Source organism: Vidua chalybeata, chromosome 5, assembly GCF_026979565.1.
Source record: "Vidua chalybeata isolate OUT-0048 chromosome 5, bVidCha1 merged haplotype, whole genome shotgun sequence".
Lineage (NCBI taxonomy): Eukaryota > Metazoa > Chordata > Aves > Passeriformes > Viduidae > Vidua > Vidua chalybeata.
This window is the reverse complement of record NC_071534.1, coordinates 66,402,830-66,424,471: the sequence shown is the minus strand read 5'-3', so window position 1 is coordinate 66,424,471 and position 21,642 is coordinate 66,402,830. Positions and strand designations below refer to the sequence as shown.

The following is a 21,642-nucleotide window of genomic DNA, read 5'->3' as shown; positions in this document are numbered from 1 at the left end:
TGCATTATTAAAATGACCTTTCCAAGAGGAAAATTTTATATGTGAAAGAAGAATAACATCTTTGTTTCCAAGGCTGTTACCATAAGTGAGTGTGGTCCTGCTGAGTGTGGAAGTCTTCCTTGTTGCACAGGTCAGAGTTCCCTGTCAGAGAACATTCCTACCCATCCCTTCTACAGCTGTTTGCTGCTGTTCTGTCTTTTGAAGAAGAATTTCTTTGTAAGTATTCAGGTTTTGTTGAGCATTTGTCCAAATATCATGTGTCATAAAAGAGAGAATAGAAATGACTCTATAAAAAAGAAATACTTACCATTTGCTTGAGTTACTTTTTTATCCCTGAGGCTGGTTGTGGTAGCCAAAAAGCAGCAGTGGGTGCAGCAGCCTTGCCTCCAAGCTCTCCAGGGCTGCCTCAGGGCTCAGCTACATGTCTCAGCCATGGCAGGGCAGGTGGCCTTTTGTAATTGTGTCCAGCTCCAGCCTGGAGCCAGAGGCAGAGAATTTAACTTGGCTGGATCTGTAATGAAACTTAAAGGAGGTTCCAGTGCCTCACCCGTGCTGGAGGTGAAGCCTCACAGCTGCCCCAGCACCTGCAGCCTTTCAAGTGGCTGCAGCTTGGGGAAGAAGCTTTTGATGTTTTGACTCCTGTTTTATACACACACACATGGAATTTGTTGTCTCCCTTTAGAACAGACATCTTCAGAAAGCGTTATCCATGGAGGGATCGGGGGAGGCAGGAGGCTGAAGGGAGATGGAAGTTTTAACCCTGCAGCTTGGGCAGCTTTTCAGTCTTGTTTGTGCCTCAGCAGAGAGTAACTTGGCAGCTCTGCTGAATAAGCTCAAAGTGTTGTGTAGCTGAACCCACCAAAGTAAAAATCACAGCCCTTCCTTAGCTGGCTACTCACTGTCCTTCCTGGCAGAGGGGGAGCCAGGGAAGCACAGCAGCACCTGCTCCAGCGGCATTGCTCTGGAAACAGCTATGAAGGAAGGGCCTTGGAGCAGGGAGGCAGCACTGGGACAGCTCAGGGCCCATCCCGGGCACCCCCAGCTGCCTTTCCACTGGCTGCTTTTCCAGCCACTCATCCCCCAGCCTGGAGGGATCCATGGGGTTTTTGTGACCCAAGGGCAGGACCTGGTGCTTGGTGGTGTTGAACCTTATTCCCTTGGCCCATGGATCCAGCCTGTCCCAATCCCTGTGCAGAGCCTTCCTGCCCTGCTGCTGATCAACACTCCTGCCCAACTCCATGGCACCAGCAGACTCCCTTGATCCCCATGTCCAGTTCATCAATAGTGATGTTAAGCAGGGCTGGCCCAGCACTGAGCCCTGGGGGACACCACAGTGACCAGATGCCACCTGGGTGCAGCAGCATTCCCCACCACTCCCTGGGCCCTGCCCAGGCAGGATTAACCCAGCCATGAGAGCCACTGTCCAAGCCCTGGGCTGACAGCTTTTCCAGGAGAGTGATGTGGGAGATGGTGTCAAAGGCTTTGCTGGAGTGCAGGGAGCCACGTCCACAGCCTTCCCTTCACCCCCAGGTAGGCCACAGAAGGAGATCAGGTTGGTCAGGCAGCACCTGCCTTTCACAAGGCCCTGCTGGCTGGGCCTGATTCTGTGATTGTCCTGCATGTGCTGTGTGATGGCACAGGGGATTATCTGCTCTGTGACCTTCCCTGGCACTGAGGTCAGGCTGACCAGCCTGTACTTCCATGGATTTTGCTTCCAGCCCTTCTTGTAGAGGCATGTCACATTTGCCAATTTACAATCCAGACCTCCCCACCTCACCAGGACTGCTGGTAAAGGATGATGGAAGGGAGCTTGGGGAGCACTTCACTGGCTCCCATGACACCAATGGGGGGTGGATCCCACCTGCTCCATGGACTGGTGTGGGTCTAAGTGCTGCAGCAGCTCACTGACCATTTCCACTTGGATTATGAGGCCTTCCTTCTGCTCCCCATCCCTGTCTCAGGAGATGTGTACCCAGAGAACAACTGGTCTTGCCATTATACACTGAGGCAAAGAGGGCAGGAAGTACCTCAGCCTTCTCCTCATCCTTTGTCACTGTGTTTCCTCCTGCATCCAATAAAGGATGAGGATTCTTCTCAGCCATCCTGTTGTTGCTGATGTATTTATAGAAACTTTTTTTTTTGGCTTTACAGCAGTAGCCAGATTAAATTGCAGTTAAGCTTTAGCCCTGCATAACCCTGATACCCTTGAATTCCTTCTGAGTTACCTGCCCCTTCTTCCAAAGGTCATGCGCTCATTTTTCCCCCTGAGCTCCAGCCAAAGCTCCCTGTTGAGCCAGGCTGGTCTCCTTCCTTGCTGGCACATTTTTCAGCATGTGGGATCATCTGCTCCTGTGCCTTTAAAATTTCCTTCTTAGAAGCACATCCAGCCTTCCTGAAGTCCTTTGCCTTCCAGTGTTGCCTCCCAAGAGACAGACAACATTTTCAATGAGAGGAGGCCTTTAATTCATCAGCTCTCCTCCAGCTGCTCTTGCTTTCAGGTAATTCCTGCATCCCATAGAGGCAAAGGGAGACAAGTCTTCATCCCAACACTGATTTCCAAACTATAAATATCTTTTCCTCTGTGGTAAGGAGGGTCCTTAGACTGGATGGAGCCAAACCTTCCAAGGGAACACACCCTTGTCTTGTGTGCTTTGTTTTTATTTGGTCTTCTTTCTTCCCCAGAACGGGGCTTCTCTTCCCATGTTAGGTGACTCCTCCCAGATGAGGAAATGCCTTCCCTAAAAAGTCCTCGTTGCATCCCTGACTACATCACCAAATGTTCAGATGTCTTCTTACCTCAAGGGAACTGCCAGGAAAGATTATTTTCCACTGGGCCATAATTACCTGCTGCTACTTCCAACTGGCCAAAAAAAGAACACCAGGAGAGGCTTCAGTAACTTTAGGATTAAACTGAGCAGGCACAAGGAGTGGTAGATAAGCCAGCTGGCAGGCTTGAAGGAGCGACTCAGCTTCATTTTCTCCTTTGTTCATGGGTCTTTGCACCTGCCCCTGGATTTTAATGAATGTTTCACAGAGCCCCAGGAACCACAGACTAATTCTGTGTGGTTCCCAAAGCTGCTGAGCCACTCTTACCCAGGACCATTACTGTCTTCTCAGAGGGGTGTCTCTGTATTATAAAGAAATGCAGCTGCTCCAGTATCCTCACCTGAAGGGCAAAGTTTTTTGGGTTTAGGGGTTTTTTTTCCCCTTTTTTTTTTTTTTTTTTTTTTTTTTTTTTTTTAGTAAACAAAAGTCTATTGAAGGTTTGAATTTAAAAGAAAATAAATACATAAAATCCTTTGCTTGACCACTGAGTCAGGGAGCAGCTCCAATTCCCACAGCCTGTGCTACAGCCAGCCAGGGCCTCCGCTGAGCTGCTGCTCCAGGTCAGAGATTTTGGCCTTAGTTCTCCCCTGGTGATTGCTGCACCCAGTTCAGCACCTGCACCGATCCTGCAGCGGCGTCACCCTGTGCACCCTCCAACCTCGCCCTGCCCACCAGCTCAGCCCCTGCCACGTGCCCCAGCAGCCACCTGAGCACTGGAACCTGCACCGGGCAGAAGGAAAGGGTTGTCTCACCTCATCTATTGCAGAGTCCTCCTGCTTTGTTTGATGTCAGCCCCGTGTGGAGCTCGGAGGCACCTGGAGCAGGCGGGGGTGGGAAGTGCAGCTCAGCAGTGCCTTTCATCCCACTGAACAGTGAATCCACCAGGACATCCTTCCTCTCCCTTTCCTGCTTTGCAAATGGAAGTTCACAGGAGTCACTGGAAAAGCATCTGGGCACAGAGCTGGGGCAGCCAAGGGAAGTTTCATCCAGACACCGGCCAGAGCTGGGGCATGGCTGCTTCAGTGGTTACTGCTGAACATCACACTTCTCTTTCTGAGGTGATGCACAAAACCACATCCCTGCTCTCCCAGTAATGCACACCCCCCTCCCATTGTCCCCACTCTCCCTGCCAAAGCTCCCACACAGACCCTTGGGAGGTCCCGTGTCCTTGAGCCAGGCCTTGTTCAGCCCAGGAGGGATTCAGAAGCTCAGTGCAGCTGTGGCAGCATCCGTGAGTGTCCTCCCAGAGGCAGCACAGAGCCCTGGAGCCCCCAGCCCTTGCTGGGCACAGCCCAACTCGTGCCCAGGGCAGCTGTCACAGCATCCCCCTCTCACTGCAGGTTGGGGCTTTCCGTGCAAGTCCCTTCCCTGCCTGATTCAGCCTCAGAGCTCTCTGTTAGGACAGGATTGCTCATTTCTTCACAGGGTTGGGGAGGTCAACTTCACCCTCAAATGTTCATGGTGGTTTCTTTTCCCATAATTTCCAAGGAAGCTCTTAACTCCCTGAGATTCTGTTATTGTCAGCATCAGAAAATTGTGTAACTTTTTTATCTGTTCTCTGTGTGCTTATCCATTCCCACAAGGAAGGGCAAGGGCTGCGTTTCCCAGCTGGGAAACAAGGGCAATGACGTTAACCCAAGGAAAAAGAGCAGAGATGAGCTTGACCTTTGGGTTTCCAGGCTTATGGAGTAATCCTGAATCACCCTTCCTCTCCCACCACCACACCTGCCCCTTTGGTAGCATTCCCTTGGCAGCCCAGGAGAAAATCCAGCAGCCTGGAAGCTCAGGCTCACATATGCCAGGAGTTGTTCATACCCTGATTAATGAAGGTAACTCACCTATTGTACTGATGCTCAGAGGGTGGAATGACACCAGAAGGAAAACAGTATTCCTACAAACTGGTGTGGCGGGAGGGGAGACTATTTCTTCATACTTAAACATCTATTAGGAAACAGTTGTCAGCACATTTCTATTTCCAATATCCAGCCCTGCACAAGAGCAGAGGATCCACAGGGTCTTCAGGCTTCACGACACAAACTTCATTACTGTGGAACATTTCCTGCCTCCTAAATGGATTTTACTTTGCCTGATCAGGTTTGATTTTTATTTATGCCATGAGTTTTCCAGTGAGCTCAAGCCCAGGAAATGGGCACTGTGTGCAATTCCTGGTGCATCCTGTAACAAACCCCTCTGCTCTGTACTGAGAGCAGAGAGTTTTCTCTGCAGTTTGTCACCCTTCAGCAACAGTGAAGTCTTCTCTGGACCCAAAAGCTGCTCTGATTTTATATTACCTAAGACTCACAGCCAGTAAGAAACCCCTGTTTTTCATGGGTGCAGGATTTGGGACCAACCTGAATAATAAACTTAGCTTATTTACCCCTCTCGGGCATTTCAGTAGGAAAGGGAGGGTTAGACTGTGTAAATCCTGCTGCTGTGTCCATCTTCCTACTGGAAAAGAAAGTCTGCCACAGGAGGGGTGAGGAGCCAGCATCTGCCAGGAACAGCTCAGCTGGATTCCCGGAGAGGAGTGGACTGAAGCTGTGTCTTCCTCCCAGGAAAGGGCTCTTCCTGCCCTGAGCCCAAGGAGGAAGCCAGAGCTCCCATCACCACTTGAAAAGCTGCTCAGAGCAGAGATAAGAACAGCCAAAGCTGCCTCTGAGCAGCTCATGATTTGGTTATCCTCGCTTCCATCACCCCAGGGAGGCAGCTCCCAGCAACTTGTAGCAATTCAGTTTGGGAATAATACAGCAGCAAGCCCAAACCTCCCTACAGGTGGGCTCTGAAAACCTCACTGACACATTCAAGTCTTGCTTCCCAGGAGAGCTTCTGATTTTTAGTTCACCATGAACAGATAGATGTGTGTGCATATATATATAATATATATAGTGTAAATAATATAAAAATTGAAAAAAAAAAAACACCCCAAAACAATTAAGGGGTAAATACAGCAAAGTTTTCAAGCTCTTGGGCTGTTGACTGACTCATTCTCCGCAGAAAACGTCACTCCCCTTTATCCCCTGCACAAAAGAAACTTTCTTCCTGCAGGTAAACGTCAAAGAACAAATAAACATTAGCAATAGCTAAATGTCTTCCTCCTTTTTAAGTGTCTCAACCATTTTTTTATTTGCCTGATTGCTTGGATCCAGGTAATGGAGGGAAGGAAGGAGGGAGGGAGAGAGGCTTTTTTACAGAACACTTGTTTGCTCTTCTAACAAGGATCATAAACACAAAGTGTTTTAAGGGCACAATCACACCCCGACAATAATAACTTAAAAGCAAAGTTTATAGTTCAAACAATATAAGTAAATATTTTGACATTTGCTCATTTGTTTGATTCCTGCTCAAATAGTTTCCTGTTCCCAGTAGTCTGGGATTTCCTTAGGAGTAGCTGGAAAAAACCCTATTTATAGTGGACCTCTTAGAAGAGACTGCGAAGTGTCACCTCAGAGGAGCACTTTCCACAGGGCTGAAGAGTGCACAGCTGAGGAAAACCTCAGCATGGAGCAAATTAGTGATGAAGCTCAAAGAAGGGAAAAAATGAGGAAAAAATTGATGTATTTATCAGGGGGCAACAGCAGGCTCGTGGCATCATTATGGGTGGATTGATTTTGAAAACATTCACTCAACCTGGTGAGGATACACGGCGCCTGAGCTCCTCACAGCCCATCCTGCTGCCCTGCCAAGTACACAGTGACTGCTCTGCTGGAACAGCCAAAGGAAAAATGCTGAGAGCTTGAGGAAAGCAGGCAGCCTTCACAATAGAGGTAGTTTTATAAGCCTGAATATACATAAAATTGTGTGTGCTGTGGCACAGGTGCATGGATGTGCTTTATATTTGTATCTACATAACAGAAACAGTCCAACAGATTTCTTATGCTGAAGACCTGGGAAGTTGAGATTACAGCAAGTCTGCAAATTCAGCAATTCATGAAAAAAGATTTACAGCTTTTTTTATCACATGACATTATTGCGGGTAGAGAAAGATGCCCCATAGCATCAGCTGGAGTTCAAGGTGCTGCCTGCCAGTACTGACATTCCTGGGTCAAATTCCAATTTCAGAGCTTCCCAGACACCCTGGCTCCATCCTAGAGCAAGGGCCAACACAGCACCTCAGCTCCAACAGGCTTTCAAGTGATGCACCATAAATCATGGAATGGTTTGGGTTGGAAGGGACCTTAAAGCTCATCCAGTTCCACCCCATGCCATGGGCAGGGACCCCTTCCACCAGACCAGGCTGCTCAGAGCCCCCTCACAGGAGCCAGGGATGGCCTCAGACCCACCCATCCAGGAATGTGGATTCAGGCACATTCAGGTTCCTCAGGTGGTCACAAACCTGTCTCCTATGATAGGAAGGACTTCATTCCCCCAAGTCCCTGCCTTGAGCTCTGGAAGCTTGAGAGATGCGGGAAGAGAAGTTACCATCAAAAACTGAGGCACAACTGTTGAGTACAAACCTACACAAACAGAAGTACACTTTGTACCAACCTGCAGCACACTTTGTCAGCTCAAGGAGCCTCACATCAGTGAAGACAACTCCGAATGCCAGGGCCTGACTTTCGCCCAAATTCTTTCCACAGAATGATAAGATAACAGAAATGTTTTACGTAATCAAAGCCATGAAACAGTTTCTCCTTCATCTACATATGCTTTCCCAGACTTAACTCCTTGCTTGCAGGGTTGGGAACACTGCTGCAGAAATGCTCTTTGCAAGGGCACCTTCAACCAGCATCCCTTGAGAAAGGCTCCCAGGGAACATCCTCTGCCCTGTCCAACAGTGCCACAGGTTGAATTTGGGATCACTTCCCCAGTGACCAGATGCACCCGTGGGTCACTGCACTGCAGGGAAAGAGAGGCAATAACATTAAACATAATTTCATTAATTAAAATAAACATCTTGTAATCTGGGTAAAGCAGCGATATTCATAGGTGACAGACACTGACCAAAACAGAGGCAAAACAAAATTCCCCATTCTGTATCAATCCCAGGCTGCTCACCCAATAATTTTAATCAAACACCCTCTAAAGGAAGGCAAAGTTTTCTAAAGACATGAGAAAGAGCCATGCAATCCCTGCAGCAAGAACCTGCACATGGATCAGATGGTGAAACTGCTGAGCAAGCAGCAGGACCAGCATCCAGCCACACCACGAGATGTGGGGTCAGCACATGGGAAGGCAAGGAATAAAGTGGATGCAAACTGGAGCTTTTTCTGTGTATCATGGAATGGTTTGGGTTGGAAGGGAAGGGACTTCTAAAAGTCACCCCGTCCAACACTCCTACAATGAGCAGGGACAGCTTCAAACACATCAGGTTGAAATCTCACATGTTTCCAGGGATGGGGCATCCACCACCTCTCTGGGAAATGTGTGCCAGTGTCTCATCACCCTCACTGTAAAAACTTCCTTCCTTATATCTAATTTAGGTCAACCCTCTTTTAGTTTACAACCATCACTCCTTGTCCAACTGCAACAGGCCCAGCTAAAATGTTTGTCCCTGTACATTCAACTGTGATTATTTCACTCACAATGATCTTTGAGATTCTTATTCAGCACAACATTAGAATAACTAATTTTAATTTTAAACTTCAGAAGGTTTCACTGAACTGATTTTTTATTTCAGCCTGAAGTCAGAAAAATCCCCAGCTGACCCTAAACTATGTTTAGCAAATAATTTTATACAGACATTTCCATTGATCCCAATTCCATCCAAGGCATTGGACTGACACATATAAAACAAAGCTAATATTTTATTTTCATGCAGTTACTCAATCTGGATAAATAAAATGCTTTTGAAACTAAGCAACATGTTGAGAAAAGGAAGCTGACTCTAGTCTGAACCACAATTAGATGCTTAATTTTTTGCTATTAGGAATTGGTATTTGCTATTAGGACTTGCTGTTTGGGGAAGTGGAAATTGACCAGGGGACATGGTCATACTGGTGTAGGAGACATTCCTGGAGGAGCTCAGAGTTACAAACGTGACTAATGAACATACCCATGAATTTCATGTGGAAAGAAAACTGTATGAAAAAAATCACGTAAGACTTGAATCAAAGACCTGGAATTCCTGTCCAAACTATAGCCCACAATACACCACAAACCCTTCAAAACATCATTTCCAAAGAACAAAGTGAATATCAAGAGGCAGACACTGACTCTAATTTACAACACTTTATTGCAGCATTGGCAAAGGTCAGATTTCTGAAGCTGGTGAAGATCGGGCGGCATTTCTGTATGAAATGTTACAATTTTACAAGTCTCTCTTCCTACATGCAGAAACCAAAACCAGTGGTAAAAAGGATTTTTAAAAGAGCTAGAAAAAAGAATTAGTAGTAACATACAGATGGGCTCTTGAACTCAATGAACTACCTCTACCTGAAAGCAAACAAAACCCTATGCTAATAAATAACAGATTGTCAGAAACAGACCAAGAAACCTCATTTCTACTTAGAAAAAAATAAAAATTCTACTTGTTTCCAGACTTAAATCTTTTTTTTTTTTACTTTTTGTTTGTTTCAATAGACACAGAGGCTTATCAACCCATGAAGATCAACAAAATATTTGGATCCACTCCTTGACATCCTCCTTTTATGCTGACTGGCACGTTTTGGTTTTCAATGATACATACAATGGGCTCAACTATATCCCTGTCCTTAGGCTGGTGTCAGGCTGTTCCAAGCAGTACAAGTCAACACCCCGTGTTCATCAACTTCACTTTCTATTTTAAACCTTAATAGACATTTTACCTCCTTGGCTCTTCAGTTTTTCACCCCTCCCCACCCCCTTTCTGGCACATCTGGCAGCAAAAGGCTCTTCCTTAACCAAGAACGTCCTCACTGAGGAGTGTTTGAGAAGTTATCCTACTCGGCAGGGTTTTCTTCTGGATTTTGCTGTTTGCTCTATGTTTTTCTACTGTAGATTTGCAGCCCTCAAAGAACATCCTTCCAACACCAAGTGCTCGAGTCGGAGACAATGTAACTTGTGGCGAGTTCAGAGCTTTATTTCCCTGCACACTGAGCTGCCAAAGGCCGTTCCTGTTCCAGTGTAATCGGCTGAACTCCAGGCTGCTCCCGGCTCCCGCCGAGCTGCTCGCAGGTCAAGCTCCCCATCTCGCTCGTTTGCTTCTGCTCCTATGAGAAGATTAACCCTCAACGCGGTTCCCATAACAAAAAGCTTTTTTTGGGGGGGTGGGGGGGGAGAGGGGAGGCTGCTCTTCGTGCCCCACGGCCCCAGCCTGTCCCAGGTTTCGGTTCTGAACGCTCTAGACTGACATGCTGAGATGTGTCCACTGCTCTCGTTTAATCGCTGGAGGACTCCACAACACCAGAGATACAGGACCTAATGAAATGACACTGGCGGCTGGATCAACGTCTCCTGCGGGAAGAGCGGAGAGAGCAATCAGATCAGCCTGAGGGGCCCCAAAAGCAGCTGCCACTCATTCTGATACCCTTTTACCCTCAAAGTTACATATTTCTCTTTTCTGCACAACCATTTCAAAAGGCCACACTGGACAAAAGCAGCGGGGTAATCTGCACCTGATCATTCCAGATGAGATGCTGAACTACTGAAGCACAGCTGTGAATTTGCTGAAAAACAAGTTATTGTAAAGAGTTTTCATCTTTCTGTGCAGTTTCTTAATGCTTAAAGTTCTGCAGAAATGTTACAAAGGGCTTTCTAGAGGCATATAATTGGTTAGAACCTTTTTTAGAGTCGATAGGCGCATTTAAATCTTCACCATCCCTTGTTCATGAAACACATCCCTAAATGTGACAGAAAGTCACATTTAATTCTCTTAAGAACATACAAATAGAAGAATGACATTGAAGAATGACACCAGTTTGTAGGCAGGGATACAGAAAGACCAGGGCAATGCAGCAGTAAGGCCACCCCAGTGTCACTAACTTCAGCACAATGCAGTTACTGCATCTGGGCTACTTTTTAGCTGATTTTAGGCTGCAAATTAAAATTAATAATAGACATCAAAATAAAACTTCAACATTTAACATTCCAAGAAAACTCCAGGACTACACACCTAGGTTTTTTACCATGTAAATAGAACAGTTCACGTTTCTTTACATCAGTGCATAATCTTCCAGTGTTTGTTCAACAGTCATTTGATCTAAACCTGGTTTGTACTGAAGATCTTGCAAGAAAAGTGCTACAGATATGTTATCTGAACATAGTAACTTCTGCACCTCTGTACCAGATGAAGCTTTCACACTAATTTTGTATTTGTATGCGTTGCTTTGTTCTAATATCCAGTATTTGTTTATATAAAAATGCTGTGTATTTTTGCCAGGAAGTCCTCAGCTGATGCATCATTAGAACTCACTGCAGCACTGCTTCAATTACTTGGTTTTAACCACCTGTTAGTGTTACATAATGTAATATTCCAATTCTTTGTGGCACACTCAACATCAGAACACTGGCTATGTGCTGTCAATAGAAAAGAACTTTAATTTTTATTTATTTAGTAGACTGACATCTCACTTGCAGAATGTAACAACTGAGGGCAGACATCACTGAATTGGAGGATCATGCTTTTAACTGTCCATCTCCCCTTAAAAAATAATTCTACTGCTGATGGAGAGGGAATGAAAAAGGCTGGGACTGGCTGTATGTCTCCAACTTGGTCAAAATGACTCTCACCCAAACCAGCAGCTACCAGTACACACTGGTGGCAGATCCCTGATTGAGGGAATCACAGCAATGTGCTGCTGCCAAAACCAGCAGTAGTAGGTTTTCCCAAACCAGGTATTTCACATTTGTGTCTGACCTAGTAGACTTGATCCAAACCTGTATTTGGCAAGGTCAAACTCAGTACACAGATGGAATTAAAACCGTCTTGAGCTCTGTGTGTAAAATGAATCAATTCTTTGCAGTCTCCTCCCACACTCCCCTTCCTGCCACTGACACATTGTTAATTTGTATGAAATTCACAGAGTCGGCTTCTCACGCCACTACTGAGCATTAGCACTGCCTACCTGTGACAGGGAAATACACAGAACCTTTGACACAAACCATGGCTGGAGCAGAGAACTGGAAGCCATGAAAACACACAGAAACCTCACACCCTAGGCTATGAAACAATCACAAAGCCATGGCACAGGTGAAGCTGGGAGAGCTCAGTCAGCAGGACAACTTTACAGCTTAAACTGAGAAGTGCCCAGGAGAATATCAATAATCAACTCCTTTGGATATGTTGCTAACATCACAAGATCACTAAAATCTCTTTATTTCTTGACATGTGAGACCTTTGAAGTTGGATTTCACACTTATCCCTAATGCCCTCGTGTCCTCCAATCCACAACACACTGCATTTCTGCAGTGCTGCATTCTTCACAAATCTCCTCACAAACTTCCAGCTCTAAACACTTCCTCTCTCAGTTCACTCCCTGCTTTGTTTGTCTCAACTAATCTCAGCTTCCATGCTCTTTGTTCTCTCTCTCCCCTAAATCACCCAAAACCACCAACAAGAAACAGAAAACACCAAGGTGCCCATTAAAAACCAATCACATCTGACTTATCACATTCCATACTGTGAACATCAAAATTCAAATAAACCACACAAGCTGGACTCCCCTAAGTAAGAGAATCTTAACTTCTGCGAGTTATTTTATATTCTCTTCTATCCATCAAAAATAAAATGCTCTGACAAAGTGAAATCAAAGTCAGTGTGTACAGTGAGTTGGGAGCAGGGAGGTGTTTTGGGGTTTGGTAGCTGGTTTCCAGAGGGCCACAGAGCTGCAGGGACTTTTGGTAGGCAGTTGTTATTATTTATATTGAAAGAACCTGTTCAAACAGGAGTCTTCCTAACTGAGCATGGCTTATAAATACAATTTTGCCTTCCATTCCCTCTGAACTGAACTGTGATCAGGTGTCTCTCCAATGTTGCTGTCTGGGTTAGATTCACATCCTGCTTGCAGAGCTCAACAAGCATCACCCTGCCATGGCAAGCACCTGAGGCTTTTCTATTCTTTTTTGCTCAGCTCCAGAGCAGTCCACCAGAAGCAGCTGCAGGATTTGGAGGCCCCCACCTATATTCCTCCCTTTGCTTCCCTCCTATGAAACAGCTGAAAAGGGGTTTGGAATTTCTTAGCTGTGTTTGAAAGGCTCATCTCAGTAAGAAGTGAATTCAAAGCTTCATAAAGCAGTATTATCAATGCATCAACTTCATGACAGCTGATGTATGAATTGTGTCGGTCCAGTAGCTGAAACAGGAAGCATGTTAAATTCACATTTCTCCTTATTATCCAAACTCTGTTTTTTCAGCATTAATGCAATATTCTTTATGATGACACTATTTAGCTAATAAAATCCCAGCATCCTGTTGTTATTGTTATGCTTCATTTTTCTTTATTAAATGGGTTAAAGAGAAGTAAGAGTCAGATGTAAACAGGCGATCTGAAATCACCATTTAACTTGAATATGATTTGGTTTGCCAGCCTATACCTGCATCCCTAGGGGAACTTTGGGCACAGGCAGACCCTATACTATACTTTCAAAATAGCAACCAATTTTGAGGCTGCATCTTTTAATAAGGAGAGGTTTAACAAGATAAAATCCTTGGTAAGGCTCCACTTCTCAGCAGAAGAATTACAGGGAGAAATTTGACTTTCTTGGTAATCAATGTTTTTAAAATGATTTTATATAATGTGGTTATTTTCACTTCACTTTTAAAACCAAGCCATTTAATGGATCTCAATTCTCTTAAACCAAGAAAATCACTTTATATTTTAAGAAGCTGTTCCTAGTGGTACAAGTCAATTTTTATGATAATTCCATCACCAAAAAAAAATTACTTTAGTAAATTTTGTGCTTCCTGAAGGTAATAATTTAATAGCCTGCGAGCCAAAGGCCTCTCTTAACACACAAATGCTACAGAACTGGAGGCAAGAGAGAAAATTGTTTTCTCCCAGTTCTGCTGGAGCAAATCAAGGGACTCTACTTTTAATGGAGTCACTGTAAATAATCTTTAAGGCCAGTCAGCCTAAAATGTACGAGTCCCAGAAAGAATCTCCTCCTTACAGGATCAGCAGGTCTCAAAACCTGAGGCAATACAAGCAGGCAATTCCAAACAAACAGAAACAAACTCCAATTTTTGATCCAGCATTTTGCACATACTAAATAATAATAAAATTGACAAAGCTTGCAAATCTCACTGCATTTACTTCAGTACAGAGCAAGGACATTAACAGAGGAGAAATAAAGTAAAAACTGCAGAAGATTTCTCTTTTTTAAAAAACACATAGAGGGCTAATTGTTAGGATTAGGGTAGAGGGCTAATTGCTTAGTGAGATGCAGTTGTTCAAGGCCAAAAACATATGGAAGAACCCAGCCCCTTCATTAATTTCTGAAATGAACTGCTACAATAGGTAGATTGGATTTAACTTCCTAAATGGTGTTTGAAACAACAGTGCTTAGGGCATGTTTAGTAACACAAAAGTAAAGGTAAAAACAACAAATCAATTTCTCTACTCTCAACACTCCCTGAAATGCAAGAAAGGCCTCATTCCTACCTCAGCTATCAGAACCTGTCACATTGCCCATTACAGTGGAATCAACTAGGAGATTCACTTGCTTAGATTATCCCTAACCTGAAGAATTTTAAAATAAGTTGTATACCTTAAACAAAGCATCAAACTATTATTTCCAGTAAGTTTGTGTTATTTTGCAAGAAAATAACATTTCAGTTGTGTTCATGTACAAAGTAGCAGCAACGACACAACACAGTGTCCTTACCGAAGTGATAACATCTGTGTTACACCATTTGTTCTACCAGGTATGAATGTGAAACCTTCTCTACACAGAGATTATAATTTACAGCTCAGTTCCTATCTGCTCAGTGAGATCCTCCAGTATCCTCAGAAATCACAGGGTAACTTTTTAACAAAGCCTGAGAGGGGTCTGGGCAGATACTGCAGTGCAAGCTTTAAAGTCAGAAGACAATTTTCTATATCCTACAAATCAGAGGCTGTAAGAATGTAGGCAACAGACAATCTGTGCCAGTGGGAAGCCATTGGTGGACCCACAGTCTCCAAGACATACATGGAGTTAGGAAAAGTACTAGTTCCTTACTGCAGGCTGAGATGGCTCAACTGATGCATGACTTCCAGGCAGAGCACTGCAGTACACAACAAATAAAATATACCTGCTCAAACAAACAAACTTCCTGGTCTCTGTTCCAATGAGCTTATGGGTTAAAGAGAACAAAGAGTAAACTCCGTAATACAAAACTACATCAGAACTGCAAGTGCATGGCACTTGAATAAGCAAACACTACTCAAACTGTTTGCTGGATAACATCTGACCTACTTCAGTGAAGTCCTAAACTATATTGTCCTTACAACATCAGAATATAAAAAGTCTTCTAAAGAAAATAATTTAAAATAAATCTACAGATATCACACCTACTGGGCTGGCTGTTGTATTTAAATAACTGCAGCATGCAGCTCGTGCCTGACAGAACAGAAGGCTGCAGCTGTTAATGAAACACCTGCAAGTATTGTGGCAATTCAGTGTACCTGAACACTTTATATTCCTACAACAGCATTAGGTCACAGTGATATGAAAAAGCTAAATGGAAAGCACTGCTCATTTTAGTGAATTACATCTGGCTCATTTTTAAAAAACATTTATTTTAAACTGCAATCTTTTTAATTTTTCTTTTTTTTTGTACAAGCAGTGTCTGTATGAGGTCCCAAAGGAGTGACTGATCATCAGGACATTATCAAATGATCATAAATATGTACCATGAACAAGTTGGAAATGCTACTGCAACACAGAAATAGTACATTACATTAACTTATTTGCAGTTTACAAAGACAGACCCATTAGGAGGTAAACTCTCCTTTCCCATTTGCTGCTCCTATCAATCCACCTTCACAATGAACTTGCAAAGAAAAGAGAAACTTGAAATTAAGTCTGCATTTTACCGAAACTCTGTCTATTCAAATGTGTGCTGCAGGGCTAATTTAATGGTTTATTTGCCAGCTTACTCTGAGGGAGAAAAGACACATACTAAAGGCTCAGAACAACTATTAAGCAATCGGGAATGACTTTTTTCATTTAATGCTGGTTTTGGCAAGCTCTTGCACACCATAAATTGAAAATTCTATTCCATCTTCCCCACCTTTACTATACTTACTTTCCATTCAGGGCATCAAATATGGAGGAATAGCTGTCAAATTCACCCCACAGAAAGACCATGAGAATTTCTGCAGGTACTAAAAAAACCACAATCCTCTCCCCCTCTCATGAAGAAAGCAGACATGTATCTTTTGCCCTACAAATAGACACTCAGATTCTAGCAGCAATTTCACAACTGAAAAATCTGGCTTCCAAACTGTCACAGAGGTACAGACACTGTGTTAGAAGCACAAAACCCTGTTTGGCATTTTAAGAGAATGCTTTAGAATGGAAACGACTGCCCAAGCACTCACTACAGAGATCATTATCTCTTTCAATTATGAAGATAATTACTTGCCTAGAACCAGAATTACCACATTTAAAGGAAGATTGTCCTACCTCCCACCGGTTTTAAAGATTAGATCTGCATTAGGTGCTCCCTTCGGGTGCTGGTAACGAGGCCGCCGCTCACGATTAGTATTTGCTGGAGCTGGACGCTGTGCCAGAGACTGCAACATTTCTGGGATTTCAGGCAGAAGTAAATAGAAGAAAGTTAAATACATTTTCTATGCATCGTTTTTTACATAGGCATTTACACATGCACATTTCACTGCCATTTACACTTACACTTAGCTGTAGAGTTAACACTCAAGTTATTCCATGGAAGTTAATTACAAAAAGTTACAAATTGCATCCACAGCTTTGATAAACGCGAGCTACCCCACAATATGAACTTGCATTTCCAGATGTTCCTGCAGAAGGAACTGCCAGCAATGGTTTTCATCACAGATGCTCAAGAAAAGGCCTGTGTCCTTTTCTTTCTAAACACATCAGCCACCACTTTCTTCATCAGTGATCGGGAACAAAGACTCACAGCAGCATGAGTGGCCTCAACATTAAACCTCCCTGGAATAGTAACAACTGGACAATGCTGCTGCCAATTAAAGACGCAGCAAGAAACCTGTCCTAAAATTAGGCATTACCAGTCAGGTATTTAAGTCTAAGCTTGGCATAATTGGATCATTTTCCAGGGAAGACAGGCACCTGAAGAAGGTGACTCAGCTGACCTACATTGCACCAGCTGTCCCATGGATGGAGTTTTCCACTTTATCATCAGTGGGAATAATTTGGGTGCAGAAAGCAGCCCACACTACCCAGTTTAGCCCTGGACAGCCAACTTATGGGCAATTTAAACTGGAATAGTATTGTATTTTGATATTTGGTAAAACTTAATTTCTAAAACTTTATTTAATTTTTTAATGATAAAAAAATGCTTCTTTACCAGGCTAACTTAATGCTTATTAAGTAGCCAATATAATTACAGATACATCATAGGAGGTAACCTCTGCCAATCTGTTAATGCATCTAATGGAAAGTATTCCTACAGTCCACCTGAGCAGGGATCTACACTACTCAGCAAACAGACAGATGGGATAAATGAAGGGGAAAAGTGGAATAAGCTGTTAAACAGATTATGTTTGAAAGTCTGCTCTGTCTGGTTCTCCAATCTCTGGTAATCTCATTGGAGTCACACACCCATCACCTGATGCACACACAGTGCTCTCGGTGGGGCCAAACTAGAGACATTAATGAGGTTCCCTCACCATTTATAAAATGCAGGTGAAACGTTCAGTGAAGTTATCCACCCAGTCTTGGAGAAACTGGGAAACTGTGACTGATTCAGTATCTGTGTCAACAGCCAGTGACCCTTGTATCCATGTTCTGTACACTGAATTCAGCACCTGGCAAAGGCACCCACTGAACACACTGACAGCCCATGTTTGTACACATCACAAAACATCAGCCTTCCCAACTACCCCGTGTGCCAGGAGAGAGCTCTGGGGACAATGAGGAGACTCAGGAGGAAAACCAGATTAGGGTACCCTGCCAGGCAGGTGTGAGCAGCAAGCAGTGAATGAACAAGTACATGCACATCTGCCTCTTCTGTTTTCCACACAGCAGGTGAAAGGAAATATATGACTGGGAAGTTCAGACTGGAGAACGTAACAGAAGGCAGAGATGGCAGGGGAGCACAGTGTGTCTTCTAGGCTGAAGGCACATCACCAAACCTCCTTAGTTCTTTAGTGAAGAAAAAAAAATCTGCACAGAAAAGTACCAGTCTAAACTAAAGAACCACACAAGTTCCTAATAGTTCTTTAAATTAAAAAATGTTTGTAATATACTAAGCTTTGCTGAAACATTAAATCTTTATCTGATACTACTTTGAAGTACACTGGTGAATTTCCATCTATTAGCTACCCTGTGCAGATGAAAAAAACAACAAGTACATGTGCAAACGCTGGGACAACCCTGAGGCATTCTTCCAGAAACTGAGAATTCTTTCTCTCTGGTAACTTCAAAGTTTGAAACAGAAATTTAAACCCAACACTTTTATTCAATGAGTAGGTACCAACTTGTCACAGACAGGATGACTCTTCAAAAGTAACAATCAACTGCACAAAATCTAAATAAAAAAATGTTCCAAAGGTGAATGTAATTTGGCCTGTTTAATTTAGCCTGATTGAAAGGTCCTTCTTAGTTTGGTTTTACTCTGTATATTAGCCAGGTTAAGACACATCAACAGCTGTTTTAAAAAGGGATAATCAATTATGGAAAAACCTTTAGCTTTTGTGTTGACCTCTTTCCTGTATTGTTTTATACACAGCAACTAAATAAAAATCTATGAGAAAATAAAAAAAGCCTATTTCCAGTTATCAATTCGTATCAGTTGTCTCATTTTGTCCAACAGAAATAAATCAACGTGATCGTTTTTTGGATATAAAGCACAATTGCTCACAATAAAGTCTTAGATTAAACAGGTTCATTTTAGATATCAAAGTCATACAATGGTATAAATGCCTTGACCAGTAGAAATATTAGAGTATCTAATGAGGAAAAACCCACAAAAAATCTGAGAGATGCACTAAAATGTCTAATTCTACAGTCTCTCTCTACCTTTCTCACACGTGGGTTTTATAAGAGCAGAGTGTCTCAGGAAAGTTTCTGAGCTAATTAGCATGTTTAACACTAAGAATATATTGTGTTATCTCTTCAGAGCTGGAGGATTTCACTCTGCAGACACTCACTTTGGAATATACTCCTTTTTACAATTACAAGTTTAGTTCTTGTACTATCAAAGTTCTGCAAGAAGTACTGGATTCCATAGTGTTTTAAAATTAAAACTGCTTTAATTTCCCACTTCTTGATGAACAATGACCTTTCACTAAATGCCTTAAATGAGATTTCCTGCTAATTAACTACTTACACTGTGATTACCACCAGACTACAACATCTTTCCAAAAAAAAAAAAAAAAAAGTAGAGCAAAAACTTTTGAGATGTTAAATGGAAACAGTAACGTAAGACATCAGTTTTATTGGTCTGGCTTTGTTTACTGAGTGAGACAAGGGAAGTTGAATCTGAAAAAAACCACAACCCAAAACAAACCACTCAACAATTAAACACATGAAGTGCACCTGTTTGGGGACTGTATGATCTGCTGAATTAACTGTTTATTTCAATCTGTCCAGGTTCCAAAGTGCCTGACTCACATGTCTTCAAAACACAAATTAATAATGTAATCTGTACAAAACCCTCATTTTGTTAATATATGCTTATGCTCCAGATTTGAGGACTCCTAGAACCTTTACAAAACTAAGCTGAGGTAACATTTTGTATTTCTCTCTAGGTTACCTCACGACTTGCAATTCTCAGCAAGACTAAGGAGTCTAAATATTATTAATACCTAAAACACCTATTAATAGTTTAAAAGCAGAGCTTAAATTGCACAGAATTCATCTTGTATCCAAATCAACTGTCTTGCAGTAAACATTACATTGATTTTGTATTACCTTAATTTTAAAAGAACAATCTCAATTCTTCCCGTTTCCCAAAATAAATGGAAATGCTGAAATTTGAGATCCACTTGAAAATTCCTTTTCATGGAACAATTAAAAAAAGTTCCCCAAGTATAAAAAAAGGAGGAAACAATAAATGACTAAAACCAAAATAAAGGTTTCCCATAAGTACTGCAAATCAATATTTAGAACTTCAGCTGCTAATCATCACAAATAATGCTTTCTGCAGATCCACAAAGCCTCCCCTGAAAATAAAAACTAAATCCTTGGTAATTTTCTTACCCTGATAATCCTCTTGTTCCTGCCGTTCATTGATATCCAAAGTGAGCTTTTTCATCCTCATCCTCTCCTCCTGTTCTGCTTGCTGCTGGTTCCAATGGTTTGCAGCAAGTTGGGAAGACATCGGTACATTTAAGATCTTAAACTGCAAATGAAAGTAAGTTTTTAAGTGCCCATCAGAGGAAAAACCCAACCAATACAAAACAATCCAAAATACAGAAATGCTATGGTTATTTCTAGGTTATTTCAATGAGATACTTTCTACAGAAGTTTCTACTGTGAAGTGTGTTGTTGGTTTGTTTTGAACCTCTATTTCACCTAAAGTAGCATAAGAAAATGCAAGACCTGCTAAAGACACAGAGAACACACAAAAAAGGCCAAATTCAAAACCTATTACACACAGTATTCATGTGAATAAAACTGTCTTTCCCTAGGAAGGCACAGCCATGTGCTTTATTTCTTATTTTCATACCAGCTGACTTGCCCACAGAGAATTGCCATGGTCTTGAGATAAAAGCACCACAGCTGGTTCAGAAAGCTGCATCTCCCTCTTCAGGTCTCTTCCTTCCAAGGAGATGAAGCCCCCTGAGCAGAATATCTACTACTACCCCTTGTGATAACAGAGGAAAAACATTTCAAGCATTTCAGACATTCCCTGGTATTCCCTGGCCAGTACTTTTCTTTTAAGAATAATTCTGGCTCCCCAGTGCTGCTTCTTAGTCTAGTGACAACCATAGTGTCAGATGGATCTTTTCCTCCTCCCCCATACCCAAATGTGCCCACCACACATTCTGATTTAAAGACCCATTATCTGATTTGCCATAAGGCACACCAGGTAAGCTTGGCACTCCCACAGAAGTACCCTCTCTCTGGAAATCCAGCTGATATTTTCAGGAAGGTGTAGGGAAGGCGATTTCTTTTTCCCCAGACTCAGAAAATCCAATTTGTTACTTCTACATATCTATTTTTTTACAGTTGTTCCAGAACAGAGAAATAATTCTTAATCTTATCCACAACTGAAACAACAGTTCTAAGAAAATCCTTAATGCTAAAGTTTGCAAACATTTAGAAAAATCTCACTTCCTCCTTCAACTCCATGTCTGTTACAAATAAGTATTTCTATGCCATAAGAAGGTTAATGCATTTAATGATAATCACTCTCAATATTCCATGAACTACTCTGAATCCTGCTCCTTGTTACTTGTCATGGGAGATCTATTTCCAAAGAAAGAGAAGTAAATTCCTAAGTGTTCTTTTCTGTTACACTGTCAAAAGCTGCAGAGAGAGGTAAATTATCAAAACCTCTGCTGAGAAGATTTAGAGTAAAAGCAAAATCCTCACCACCTGCAGTTAGTATTTAATGCAATAATCACTAAAGAGTCTCAAGGTATCTCAGTAATGCCTCACTAGCAGCAGTGATGAGTATGAGAAGACTCAGATGAAGCACTTGAAAATAAACTGTCTTTGAAACAGTAAAGACAGACTCTTGCAAAGATCTGAGAAAAACTTGGGTACAGTAAATCCCTAAACCCTACCAACTACAAGATGTATTTAGAT

At 42.6% G+C, this 21,642-nt stretch overlaps 1 protein-coding gene across 3 annotated transcripts in view; it reads right to left on the bottom strand.

Annotated features, from left to right (window-relative positions):
- Window positions 1-8,979: 8,979 nt before the first annotated feature.
- Window positions 8,980-21,642, bottom strand: part of UPF2 (UPF2 regulator of nonsense mediated mRNA decay) — a 51,152-nt gene continuing 38,489 nt past the window's right edge. For all 3 annotated transcript variants that reach the window (XM_053942478.1, XM_053942480.1, XM_053942479.1), the window contains 3 exons: window positions 20,089-20,230; window positions 16,351-16,471; window positions 8,980-10,197 (listed from right to left, as the gene is read on the bottom strand). In XM_053942478.1, coding sequence (XP_053798453.1) covers window positions 10,188-10,197; window positions 16,351-16,471; window positions 20,089-20,230 — 273 coding nt within the window. In that variant the 3' untranslated portion in view covers window positions 8,980-10,187. The remainder of the gene's footprint in view (window positions 10,198-16,350; window positions 16,472-20,088; window positions 20,231-21,642) is intronic.